At 50.1% G+C, this 13,782-nt stretch overlaps 1 protein-coding gene across 1 annotated transcript in view; it reads right to left on the reverse strand.

Moving 5' to 3' along the window:
• The window catches only part of Lgr6 (leucine rich repeat containing G protein-coupled receptor 6), a 120,912-nt gene that overhangs the window by 76,808 nt on the left and 30,322 nt on the right, over nt 1-13,782 (reverse strand). The window contains exons 2-4 of the mRNA XM_051147460.1: nt 13,428-13,499; nt 11,184-11,255; nt 1,099-1,170 (exon numbers count right to left, since the gene is read on the reverse strand). Coding sequence (XP_051003417.1) covers nt 1,099-1,170; nt 11,184-11,255; nt 13,428-13,499 — 216 coding nt within the window. The remainder of the gene's footprint in view (nt 1-1,098; nt 1,171-11,183; nt 11,256-13,427; nt 13,500-13,782) is intronic.

Genomic DNA, 13,782 nt, shown 5'->3' on the forward strand with positions numbered 1-13,782 from the left:
CCCAGGGTGTACTACCTACCTATCCTGCAGGATGGAGGGAGGAGGCTCCTGGGGCCAGATACCTAGACACATTGGGATGGAGGGCAGACAGATGACAGGATAAGAGAAGGAAGGTTCTACTACTCAGGCTACTCAGGCAACAAAAGCAGTGTATACCCAGGCAGCCAGAGAGAGGAAAGCCAAAATGGTGGTGGCTGTGACTAGCTGGCCAGGGACCCTCTATTTAAAGGTAGAATCCAGAGAAAGGCCACTTTTCCTATCTCCCTCTTTCTGCTCAAAGGACAGTTAAAACAGGTTAAGACTGTCTGACTGGCTGGGGCCACAGCAGAACCTACAGCCAAGGATAGTGCAAGCCTAGTCCTAAATACTCACCACACATCCCTTACAGGCTAAATGTCACGCCTACCTGAATTCTACCCCCAACTTTGATTTTTCCCAAACTATGCATTCCCCCATTGGTTGGATATAGATGCAGCTGAAAATTCAATAGGCTTCTATAAGCAGGTGTGAGGTACCTACCCTGTTCCCAGCCTTGTGTTGGGCATAACATGCATGAACCCAACAGGTAGGCAGGGCCCGCTTCCCTCACCCTCAAACCCTTATCCACTTTGAGGCTTAGTCCTGCTGCCATGATTCCCCTGTTGGTCCAAAGGGGAACTACAGGGACCTTGGAGGGTGGGCTCTCTCTTGGGTGGCCCAGGCCACAGTCTCCTTTCACTGCTAAGTAGGGAAGTAGGTGTTTGAACCTGGCTCCCCTCCTCCTACTGAGCTCCAGGGCAAAAGCCAGCTAAGGGGAGGAGACAGCCCCTTCCTGGTGTTTCTTTGGGACAGTAGTCTCCACCCCCACATCCCAGCTCCCATGGCAGAATGCCAGTGGCCTCAGGAATTCTGCCCTGGTGGCCCTACCTAAGGAGGTTCCATTCCCAAAGTCCTGCAGATACTCAAGTGTCATGGACATACATTTATGACAACAAAACCCTCAAGGAACCAGAGCCAGGAGCACATTCTGCACTAGCGAGTGGGCTCCAGAAGAAGGGAAAGTAAGGCAGGGCCTGGGTTGTGCCCCAGATCCAGGAAGGTGGGCCCTCAATGACTCACAGTGACTGCAGGCTGGGCAGCTCCCACAGTGCCTCAGCTGGGATCCCTCGGAGCTGGTTGCTCTGCAGCATCCTGAAGGGGAAAGAGAGGTCTGTAAGAGTCGCTGGGCACTGAGTGCAGTTGGGTAGGGGCTCCCCCTATAACTCCCTCTTCTGCTTCAGAGCCCAGAGTCTGAGGTATAGCCTCCTGACCTGCTGGTGGGGAATGGCGGGGGCGGGTAGTTGAGGTAAACAGGGATTGGAAGGCCCAGTGTAGGAGAGAGGTACCTGAGGAGGGTTTGTAAGACATGGCAGGAGGAAAGAGGGGACGAAGAGATAGAACAAGACATGTAGACACAGACATTTAATCTGGTACTTCAGAGGCAGAGAGAAGCTCAATTACAGCCTGGGATAGATATTGAGTTCCAGGGTAGCCTGAGCTACAGTGGGAAAGGAGCTCAAAAGGGAAAAAAAAAACAAGAAAGAGAAAGATAGGGTTCTGCTAAATTTTGGCCTCAGTGTCCCCATCTATTCAGCTGAGATACTAAGGGTTTCTTGGTGAGAAAGGATATGGATGAAGGTAAGAAAACTCTAGGCTATCCCTCAAGCATCAGGGCATCATGAAAATATGCTTTCTGGAGTCCTTGTCTACAGAAGCAATTAGAAGTGCCCCCCCACCCCGCCCCGAAATCATCAGCCTGCCGTGGCAGCTTAATCTCACATAAGCACACACTAAATTGCTGTTTCCAAGGCTGCCAGCCTAGAACTAGGGCCAGCCACAAAACCTAGGAGGGCACCACAGACCAAAACTATGGAGTTCCTGGGGGCTTAGGAATCCAATATGCAGGGAAGATGGTCAGAGAGCATGAGACAGGGAACAATAGAAAATGGGCATGCCTCTGACCCTAGGGGAATCCAGGCATAACAGGGCCTTAGGTAAGCTGGGCGGGGTACCTCAAAGTGCAGGGAGCCCCCTGAGCAATAGTTATACATGTTTACTTCTAAGGAAAACGCTGAGTACAGAAATGGGAAGGAGAAAAATTAAATAAACATGAAAAAAAAAAACAGTCTGGAGAGATGGATCCACTGGATGCTTTTCCAGGGAACCTGGGTTCAATTCCCAGCACCCACATGGCAGCTAACAGCTGTCTGTAATTCCAGTTCCAGGGTATCTGACACTTTCTCCTGGACTCCATGAGTACTGCACACATATGATTCAGAAAATGTATGTTTATACATGTGGACAAAACACCCATGCCCACAAAATTAAATAAATACACTAAGAAAAAGAAATACCAAGGAGGCCCTTGGACAGAACACTGTGTGTATCTGTGTGTGTGTGTGTCTGTGTGTGTGTGTGTGTGTGCTCATGTGTGCTTATGTAGTGGAGGCTAGCAGACAACCTCAGGAGCTGCTCACATTGTTTCCTGAGACAGGGTCTCCCACAGGCCTAGAGCTCTCCAGTAGACTAAGATAGCTAGCTACAAAGCCCCAGGGATTCACGTATTTCTCCTCCCCAGGGATGGGTTACAAGCTCAAGGGTATGCTACAGCATAGGCTTTTTTTTCTTTAGGAATTTAACCAAATCTTTCCTCCCCTGTGGGCATTCTTAATCTCCAGGCTCTAGATCCAGATGTGACTGACGGAGGGCACAGGACAAATTCGGGAAATAGGGCAGGAAGCAGAAAGGCAGGATACAGCTGACTAGGACCACAGAGGAACTGAGCCCCCTCCCTCCCAGGCTGCCCTACACTCTTTGTCACCAGGAAGAGACATGAGCTCTTCTTATAGGTCTGCCTCAACAGCTGGCCAGACTCCCAAGACACAAGGGAGAGTGAGCATCTGCTGTGTGCTTGGTATGCCATCCACACTGAGGGCTTCAGACTTCCCCTTTACAGCTTTTCACTAACCAACCCATTGCTCAGAGCAGGAGACTGAGGCCGAGAGGCTAAGCTCCCTTCCCAAGAGTGCGAGGTGATGCCAGACTTCAGGAAGAGCAGCGTACCGTCTGACCTAACAGCAATAGTTAACAGGCCAGAGGTGGCTCTGAGGGCTCCACGGGTGGCTGCCTTATGAGGTTAGTTATCTATGCCAAAGGCCACAAGGCAGGTAAGTGATGGGACTGGGTTTGGGCCCCAGCGGGTTAGAACACTGTCTGGACAGGTTATACCACACAGCTTTTCTCATAAAACAGGAGACAGTAGGACCAGAAAATGCTGAAGGGTCGTAGCATGAACCTGCTAGCTACAGGTGCCTCCTGTATGGCCCTACCCTGGCCACAGATGCCCGCACTCACTGCTGGCCTCCTTTAGGGGATGCAGGAAAGCCGTAGCTGGAAGACAAAGCACAAAGCAGGCACCAGAGGCTAGAGCAGGTATGAGGTGGTGAGAGACAGGAGCATCTCACAGGAGCAGAGCCAAAGAGAGGTCAAAGACAGGCTTTGGGACCCCTGAGATCAGGGTCCGTCCACCATTACAGGAAGACATATTGAGAGGAGCTGGGTGTAGGTGCAGGCTCTGAGGAGCTGAAGGGCCCTGTCCCTTTGTGCACATTCAATTACCAGAGTTCTCTTAGCCTCCTGTCCCTCCCACCTGGACTTATATAGTATCTAGGAGACCTTTCTAATGACAGTGCTTTGTTTCATGGGTGGAATTTAAACTTGGGTCTCCCCAACTTACTTAAAAAATGTAGTGTCCTGTGTCTGAAGTTACATTGCCTGGACTCCCATCCTAAGCTCTGCCCTTCTTCAGCTGTGTGGCTTTGTAAGTGCTTAAACTTCAGGTCCTCACTCATGATCTTGTGATGACGTCTCTGTTTATTGGTTGCATGGATCAAATAAAATAGTCCCCCTCTCCCCCCCTGGTCGCAGGGCACTTATTTTACAGCAATGTCTTACACACAGACAGAAATCGTAGCTCCCTAGCCGATCAATTATTGATCTGTTCTACGCCTTGCTGGTTGACTTTAGGAAGTCCACTTCCCATCTCTGAGCCTCAATTCCCTCCTCGTTCAAGAGAAGAGACTTACTGGAAGCACATAAGACTTTGCTCAGCAGGGCTGGGGATATGGCTCATTGGCAGAGGACTTGCCTAGCATGCCCAAGGCCCTGGGGCTCCATCCCCAGGGATCCGAATGGCAATGGTGCTGCTGGTGGCGCTGATGATGGAGACAATGACAACAGAGATGACAGATGAGATGTAGCTCAGGTAGTAAGCTCCTGCCCAGCACGTGTCAGTAATGCAATCTCACGCAACCACACAGAGGGAAATAACATGACAGCCAGGGAAACAATCATTTGGCTCAGCGGCTGTCCTGGAACTGGGGCCCAGTCATCAAGCCTGAAGTGACCCCACAGCAGAGCTCTGGGTCTCCTTGAGGACCTGAACAACCTCTGCTCTGGGCACGAGGTGAAGGGGCTAGCAGGTTTCCCTCCCACCTCTGACTTCTAAGCTGTGAGCGCCTCTTTACCCTGATCTCTGCCAATACCTTTCTTCTCATGACTCCCACACACAGACCACGGCACGCTTGGATCAAGGATACATGAGAAACCATGGTTGGGTAAGTGGTGGGCACTGCTTATAGCCCCTCCAAGGTCCCCAAAGCCACATCTGGTCACTGCACAGGTGAGCTGCTACTGCACCTCCAAGGAGCACCCCTAATGCATCTACCTGCACTGACATCACCTCCTACTTATATGTTTCTTTCTGCTGAGTCCCACCCAGATTGTGTGTGTGTGTGTGTGTGTGTGTGTGTGTGTGTGTCTGTGTGTGTGTGTGTGTATGTGTGTGTGTGTGTGTGTGCACATGGAGGTCAAAGGGAAAGTTCCAGGACTTGGTAAGAACTGACTCACCCTTCACCATGTGGATCCTGGAGGTGGCAGATGCCTTCACTTCACTGAGCCATCTCACTGGCCCTAGAAAGATCTTTAAAGTCTCCATGTTGGACCTCCAAGGCCCAGAATCTGTAAGTAGCACCTCTGCACGGCACTTAACTCTCCTTCCGCCCAGTGTCAGAGAGCTCAGCTTCTCTCCAGCAGCTCAAGCTGGGCCAGTCCTCGCTTTCTCTCTATGAACCAATACCCAGCAAGCTGGAGTGTAGCGTGGTCCTGGTGTTGGGTCTGCTTCCCCTTCCTGTTCACGGCCTCTTTGGCCAGCACTACTGCGTGGGCACACAGTTAAGGGGGGAAGAGTGCAAAGACTGACAGAGGGGAGCAACCCTTTGTCCTCCAGGGTGAGGTGAGGTGGAGGCTGAGAGACTCGGGAGCTGATTTTCTCAGAGTTACAAACCACGTTAATGGCAACATTAGGCCTAGGGTCCAAGGCCCACTCCAGGCCAATGCTTTGCGCCCTCTTTCTAGCCACAGCTGTGCTTCACAGAGCAGATTTAACCCTTTGCCCTCAGCCCTAGCTGCGCATTAGAATCACCTGGGAAATGTTCAGGCTATAGGGCAGCCCACTTATGCCACTGGGGCTGTCTCTGGTGCAAAAGATGATGTTTTATTAATTTTTCAAGCTCCAGATTGAGTCCAACGTGCAGACAGGTGTCCATTGGAAGTCAGGTCCTCAGCAACACCCCACACACCCCCCGACACACACACATACACGACATACCGACTTTTGTACAAAGAATGTACTTGGAATATGTCTCTTGCTAGAGAGGAATCTGGGGCCAGAAACCATGAATTTCAGAGACCCAGGGGGCAAGTAGCAGAGAGTCAACCACCCACCCCAGTGTTTTCCTGGTGCCTTGGGGTTACTTGGGTAGATGGGTAGGGTGGAGTCTGAAACTCACCCACCCTCTGCACCCTGTAGAAGGTCCTCCCTCATCAGTTTTATTATCCAGGATTCTGTATGCGGTGAGTTTTCGTTTTGCTTTTGTCCTGCTGGGGATAGAACCTAGGGCCTTGGCATGCTAGACACGTACTCTGATACTGAATTTTTAAAAATGTATGTGAGTGTTCTGTCTACATGTATAGAATGTGCACCGTATACATGCCTGGTACCCGAGGAGACCAGGAGAGGGTGTTGGAGCTGCTGAAACTGGAGTTAAAGATGGTTGTGAACCACCACGTGAGTACTGAATACTGAGCCCTGATCCTCTGCAAGAGTAACACATGCTCTTAACCTCTATCTCTCCAGGCCCTGGTGTTGGTTTTTTGAGAGTCTGGTGTTGGTTTTTTGAAAGTCTTTATATATATATATATATATATATATATTTTTTTTTTTTTTTTTTTTTTTTTTCCAGTCTAGCTTTGAACTCAGTGATCCTTCACCTCAGCCTCCCCAGTGCTGGGAATACAGCATGGACCATTACCACTGGCCAATGTTTGGGGTCTGGGGTTTAATTCTGCAGCTAAAAATATTGAGGAATCCATATCAACACCTTCATTTTAAAAGGAAAATTAAGTCTTGGAAAGGGGAAATATAGACATTTTCCCTGCCCTCCCCCCACCCCCCCACCCCCCTGCTTTTTTGGTGAGGCCTTGAGTCTGGCTTTAAATCACTCTGCAGCCAAAGAACCCACTTCCTGCCACCCAGTCTCTTGGGAGGATGGAGCTTGGCCTCTTGCTGAGGAACAGTTTAGAAAATTTATCTCCCTGAGCTCCTTGCAGCCTTCTCACGGGCCAGGCAGGAGAGCTCAGGGCTCCCAAGCAGTGTGAGTCCCTTCTAGGTCAATTCCATTCAATTCGTTAAGTCCAAAGGGAGAGGAATGGGTCAATGCCAACTAAGATAGGTCCATATAGTGTGCAGAGGGCTACAACTCATGTGGCACTAGGTTCCCCTGGCCTGGCCCCGAGATCTAACTCTCCCTTTCTGCCTCCAAACTGGATGGGCCAAGATCAGAAGCAGTGAACAGCTTCTAGAACTTTCTATCATAAGAGGACCCTGGCTAGGATCCTGAGTCACAAACTCTGGACTCTGGGCTCTATCTAGGAGCACAGCTCCTGGGGAAACCTCCTACCCAGGTTTCTAAAGGCAAAGAGGGGAGGCAAGCCCTTGAGCCCCACCCCTATAACTCAAATCTGAACTTGGTGTAAGGCAGCTGAAGCTCAGCAGGGTTGTTCTAGATGGGGCCACATTGACTTAAACGGGGGGGGGGGGCGGTGGGCTGTAGGCCGTGGATGGTCTGCAGAGAGTCTGGGAAGGGCCAAGGCTAGACTTTTCTCGTTTTCTAAGATGACATCTATGAGGTAAGGTAGAGTGGGACGACTCCAACACATACACATACTCCTTGGGCTCGCGTCAGGATCCAAAAATTCTGCCCACAGAGGCTCTGTGCCCTGCTACGGCGCAGCAGGCAGAACAGAGGTCCAGGCACTGCACCCACATGTCCAGGGCCCCGGGATGGTGGTCTCCCTTAGGGCAGCTCTGTGAATTTAGCATCTGAGCCCTTACAGCCTCGTGGGACAGAACTGGTGCAAGGCTAGACCCTTCCTGCTCAGGCTGACTCTCTTGATCAGACCTGCTCTACGCTTGTGGGCTTGAGGACTTGGAGAACCCTCAGAGAAGAGGGCCACAGCCAGTGTGGGGAGACCACCTGGGGGGACTCTGCTGCAGTCCCTTGGTAAGGGAGCAGAGAGGGACTGCTTACATTTCCTTGTCAGCTTCCGGGACGGCAAGGAGGCAGAGTTTTCATGTGTGTTAACCTATCCACTGTCCCCTGCTTCCTCTTGGCCTAGCCAGCCCTCAGAGAAGAGAAGCCACAACATTGGGAAGAGTCTGAACAAAGAAAGCTAAGAGGGCTGGGGGTGAGTCCTACTGCTAGAGTTTTCTGAGAGACGAGGATCTGCAACCAGCAAAAGTGACATCGGATTTTGGGAAGGACATTGTACCCAGGACACATATGGACTCTCTTACTCTGAGGTGGGGTTCCCAGCCTACCTACTCTCCCTGAACAGGGAGCTTTGCAGACAGAACAGACAGAGGACACACCTCTTTAGTGACTGGCAGGCGGTCTTTGAAGATGGGACTAAATGGGGGGTCACTGGCAGAGTGGGGGTGAGCAGCCTGGCTGTCCTGGCTCACACATACAGCTTTTGGCCAACCTGCTCACTGGGCCCAGGCGCCGCTGGCTGAAAGGCGGGGGTGGGGGGTTAGGGAGGGCTGGCTGCGGTTTCTTCCCGGCTTTGATTTATTGCCTAATGCAGGCAGAGAAGAAAGAGGAGGCTCATCACTAAGCTGGAGCCTTAGGAACGGGACGTGAGCCTCACATCTTCTGAGGGCCCAGCAAACAGAGCCTTGCTTTCTAATCCGGCTGCAGGTCTAAACCTGCCTCTGGGCACAGATACGCCACCAACAAGCAGGCCGCCTGCACTGTGCTGTGAGTTCGAGGTGCCTCCTCCCCCACTGCCTCCTGCACCCTGGACAGCTATAGGGAGTGAGACAGAGGGGCAGGAAGAACAGAGGGACAGAGGACAGAGAAGAGGAAAGCAAGACTACCAGCGGGAGCCACAGTAAGGAAGAGAATAAGCACGCAGAGGCCTGGAGCCCTAGAAATCAGAAATTTAGAGGCAAATGGAGAGGGGGGATGGGACCCAGGAACTCTAGAGAAGAAACATGCTTGGAAGCACACTAACAGTCATCTTGGAAGCAGGAAGCTCAGAGGAAGGCCCTGTCAGCCCAGGAGCCTCTTTAAGAAAACAGTAAAGAGATCTGCCTTTGGGTGGATACCATCCCAAACCGAGGCACGGAACTGGGGTTCAGGCCTCCTCTCCTCAGCCAAATGCTTTTGTGCAGCCAACAACCTGTACAGCTGTACAAAGAGGCGCTGCAGGTAGAGTCGGGAGCCAAACAAGAACAGGGAAGCAGCTCGCCACTTTAGGGGAGCCCCAGTGCTCACTCTGTCGCTTTAAGATCAGCTCCTCATTACTCATGGCCCCACACTGGCCCCTGGGATGCTGTGCCCTCTCTGGGATCTCCTCCCACCTTTACCCTTCTTGGAATAACTAAGTTAGCAAGGAGGACGAGGTGCATCGTGGATTGAGGCATGAGGAGACAGTGCCAGCAGCTGGGTAGCAAGGAGAGCTAAGTGAGGGAACACCAGGTCCTCTCCCAGCCTTGTGCAGGTATGAAGGAGGCATCCATGTTTCTAGGGAGAAACATGGACGAAGAAAAGGCACATGTGGAGCTGAGTATAAACCTCTAATCCCAGCACTTCAGATTCTGAGACAGGAACTAGGTAAACCTTGTCTCAAAAAAAAGAAAATAGACAAACAGCTGGATGGGGTAGCTCATGCTTACAAGCCTAACACTCAGGAGACAGAGGCAAAGGGGAATCACTACAGATGTGAGGGTATCCTGGTCTACATATTGAATTGCTGAGATTCAGATCGGCCAGATCTACATGGAAAAATACTGTCTTAAAAAGACAAAGACCATGATGGGCGTGGTAGTGCACGCCTTTAATCCCAGCACTCCTGGGAGGCAGAGGCAGGCGAATCTCTGTGAGTTCGAGGCCAGCCTGGTCTACAAAGTGAGTCCAGGACAGCCAGGGCTACACAGAGAAACCCTGTCTCGAAAAACAAAACAAACAAAAAGACAAAGACCAAAAAACAAAACGGCCAAAGAACTGAAGAGCAGGAAGGTGGTGGGGGAAATGAGTACGAGCAAAGCATCGTGATATGTACGGATGAAAATGTCATAGTGAACTCTGCTTTGCAACCTGCTGGTGTCTTGGGATATCTCCTTAGTAGGACATTAAAATGATCTTAACACAGAGAAAAGTAAAAAATAAATAAAACCCATTATCTTGTCTGTTACTAAAAAAAATTTTTTTAAATACCAAGTTTTTGTTTGTTTGTTTTGGTTTTTTAAGACAGGGTTTCTCTGTGTAGCCCTGGCTGTCCTGGACTTGCTTTGTAGACCAGGCTGGCCTCAAACTCACAGGGATCCACTTGCCTCTGTCTCCCGAGTGCTGGGATTAAAGGCATGCGCCACCACCACCCAGCTAAATACCAAGTTTTAAAGTGTTTTCAAACTATATAGCTGGGAATGACCTTGACTTTGAACTTCTTTTGTGTATGTACATATGGTTGTGCAGATGCTCATGTGTGATTTCATGTGCACATAGAGACTAAAAGTCAGCCTTAGTGTCATCATTTGGGAGCAATCATCCTGGTTGTTTGTTTGTGGGATTTCTTTTGGTTTTGGTTTCTTGGAGGGGTTGTTTTTTGTTTTGTTTTGTTGTTGTTTTTGGTTTTGGTTTTTTTTTTTTTTTGGTTTGGTTTGGTTTGGTTTTGTTTTGGTTTTTCGAGACAGGGTTTCTCTGTGTAGCCCTGCCTGTCCTGGAACTCACTCTGTAGACCAAGCTGGCCTCGAACTCACAGAGATCTGCCCACCTCTGCCTCCTGAGTGCTGGGATTAAAGGTGGTACCTTGTTGTTGTTGATGATGATGATGATGACGATGACGTTTCTTTCTTTCTCTTTCTTGGCATTTTAAATGGGTTCTGGGATCCCCTCAGATCCTCATGCTCACATGGCAAGCACTTTATGGAAGTAATCTGGTCCTCTGGACTTCTTACTCGTGTTGAGTTCTGGGACTACAGGCATGCATCATCACGCCTGGTTTCTACAGTGCTGGAGACCTAACCCAGAGCCTCATCTACATTGAGCAAACATGTTTAGCAGCTGAACTACACCCCTTGCCCTCAAAAATTAAGACCAAGGGCCAGGGGGTGGCTCAGTGAGCGAAAGCACCCGCTGTCCGGCCTGACGGATGACCTGAGTTCTCTCCTCAGGACCCACATGATAGAAGGAGAAAACCGACTCCTGAAAGTTGTCCTCCGGCCTCCACATTCAAGCAACACACGCACACAAATAAATAATAAATGTAAAAAGTAAAATAAACCTCAACTGAGCCCTGCAATGATCATCGCTCATAAACAAAGTTGCTTCCTCCCTGAAGGGCTGCCAGGCACGTTGGGTCCCTCTTAATCTTTGTTTACAAATCAGATGAGGGAAAGCGAAGAAATGGAAATAATTAGTGAAATGAAAAGAGAAGATAAGGAAACAAGGATCAGAGCCAGACTCTCAGGAGTGACGAAACCCTAAAGCCGAGGGCCATTCTCAGGGCCACATCACTGTGGGAAAGGGCTAGCCTCTACTTACAGAATTTTGAGGCTGTGAAGGCCAGAGAATGCCTGTCTTGGGATGTGTGAGAGATGGTTCCCGGAGAGCCTCCTGCGAATCAAAGAAGACAGAGGTCAGTGGGGTTGCCAGGTAACCCACGAAGGGAGTGAGGTCCTTTCTTGGAGTGCAGGAGGGAGGGCGGTGGCCACGCATGGCATTTCCTGAGCTCAGCGGTTCCCTGGACACCACCTCACAGACATCGACTCCGCTTTCACAGCTAATCCAGGGAGGGGCAGTACCCCGAATCTGACCCACTCAGAGCCATGGGTGTTTTGGCCTTCGGATTCTTCAGATCTCCAAATATTTGCATCTAGATAATGAGCTGTCTTGGGGAATGGGTCCAAGTTTAAACATAAATTCACTTGATTTTATTTGATTTCCCGTTTATTTATTTGGTGTGGGTGCGTGGGTGGGTGGGTACGTGCCATGACCCTCATGTGCAAGTCAAATGACAACCTAAGGTTCTCTCTGTCCAACTTTGGTTGTCTGGCTTGGTGGGGAGTGTCTTTTTCCCCTGAGCATCTCATCGTCTAGACCAGAATCTGCCTGCTTTGTAAGCATGGAGCCTGAGGTAGTTTTATGCAATAATGTCTTGTTTGGGGTGTGGGGGTGGGGATGGAGACCAGTCCTCCAGCACTTTAAGTTACTCCCCCAACACTGACCTACAGTCCTTGACTCCTACAATAATTTCAGTGCTCCTGGGTTTTGATTCAAACTTGTCACATAAAGTCAGGTGCAGAACTGCCCACTGTGGTGACTTACCAGTACACAAAAAGTTTCAGGTTTTAAAGTTAGATGCATGTGGAAAATTATGAACTCAAAGCCAGCCTTGGCTACATAGAGGATTCTAGCGCAGCTTGGGCTACATACTGATATCCTGTCTCTAAATTTTTTTTCAGATTTTTGGATTGAAAACTCTCAACCTATATTATGCCCAGTATTTCAGATAAAGAACACTAGCACAGTGAACTTAGAAGTGAGTGTTTGAAACTGTTTTCACATAAGGATAGAGCCAGTGTGTTCCAGGCCCTTGTTAGTCTCCACCATTGAGGGGGACACTGTTTCTAGTCTCTTTATTTGACATTTGTTGCTTTACAAAATGAAGCCTGGGACCGCCGCACTTGGGTTCTATAAGTGAGCCTGGGCTGTAGATCGCTCCTTTAGGTGCGGTCTTTAAAACAGGTCCAGCTCCGTCTCAGAGAGCGGGGGATGAAAAGTTGGGCTTACTTAATGCCCTGGCCTCAGCTCTCCTTTGCTCTCTCATCCAGGCTGTGCCACAGCTACCCTGGGATGACCTCTACTGCTGCCTTTAAAAGCTGGCTTGCCTGCCTGCCACTAGCCCCATCCACATGGAGCCTTCCCTTCCAGCGGGCTGAGAGAGCCTTCGTATTAGAGATGACAGCAGTTCAAAGGTGTTTTCCAGGAAAAGGTGGGCTCATGAGTGGAAGCTAGGGCCTGGAGAAATGATACAGTGATTAAAAACACTGCCTATTCTCCCAGAGGACTTGGGTTCAATTTCCAGCATCCACATGGTAGCTCTCACTACTGAGTAACCTCAGTTTCAAGGGATCAGATGCCCTTTTCGGTCTCCTAGGGCAGCAGACATGCATGTTGTGCACAGACATGCATGAACCCATACACATAAAATGTTTTAAAGAAGGAAAGTCATGCTGAGTGTGATGTCTCATGCCTGAAATCCTGGCCTTCAGGAGGCTGAGGCAGGATAATAGCAAGTTCAAGGGCAGGCCACCCTGAGCTATATAGTGAATCTGTGTCTTTAAAAAAAAACAACTACGTGGGCTGGAGAGATGGCTCAGTGTTTAAGAGTGCTGCCTGCTCTTCCAGAGGTCCTGAGTTCAATTCCCAGCAACCACATGGTGACTTGCAACCATTTATGATGAGATCTGGTGCCCTCTTCTGCAGATAAAGCACTCATGTGTAATAAATAAAATAAATCTTTAAAAAAAAAAAAAACTGTGTCAGGGAAAAAGCTGCATAGAGCTTTGGCTCAGACCTCTGGTGCCACATGGTTTGACACTGGCCCTCTGGGACCATACAGCAGGTCTCAACTAAACTCCTGTTTCCCAAGCCCTGCTTTTTCCTTTCTCATGTGAGTGCCACTCTCCTCTGGAGAGCCCTGGTCCCTATAGCTGTTGACCAGAGTTCCACCCAGCCATCTTCCACTCCACCCACACCCCCACTCCTGCCCCAACAGCAACTCACAGCTCCTCCAGGAAGCGCAGGTGGTGGAAGAGACCCGGCTGAAGCTCTGTGAGGTTGTTCATACTGAGGTCTCTGAGAGGAGAGAAAGAGGAAAGGAGGCTGTCAATACCCACCTGCACCATCCACCTGCATCATCCACCTGCACCATCCACCTGCATCATCCATCTGCACTATCCACCTGCACCATCCACCTGCACCATCCACCTGCACCATCCACCTGCATCATCCACCTGCACCATACACCTGCATCATCCACCTGCACCATACACCTGTACCATCCACCTGCATCATCCACCTGCACCATCCACCTGTACCATCCACCTGTACCATCCACCTGCACCATCCACCTGCACCA

The sequence above is a fragment of the Acomys russatus genome, chromosome 6, assembly GCF_903995435.1.
Source record: "Acomys russatus chromosome 6, mAcoRus1.1, whole genome shotgun sequence".
Lineage (NCBI taxonomy): Eukaryota > Metazoa > Chordata > Mammalia > Rodentia > Muridae > Acomys > Acomys russatus.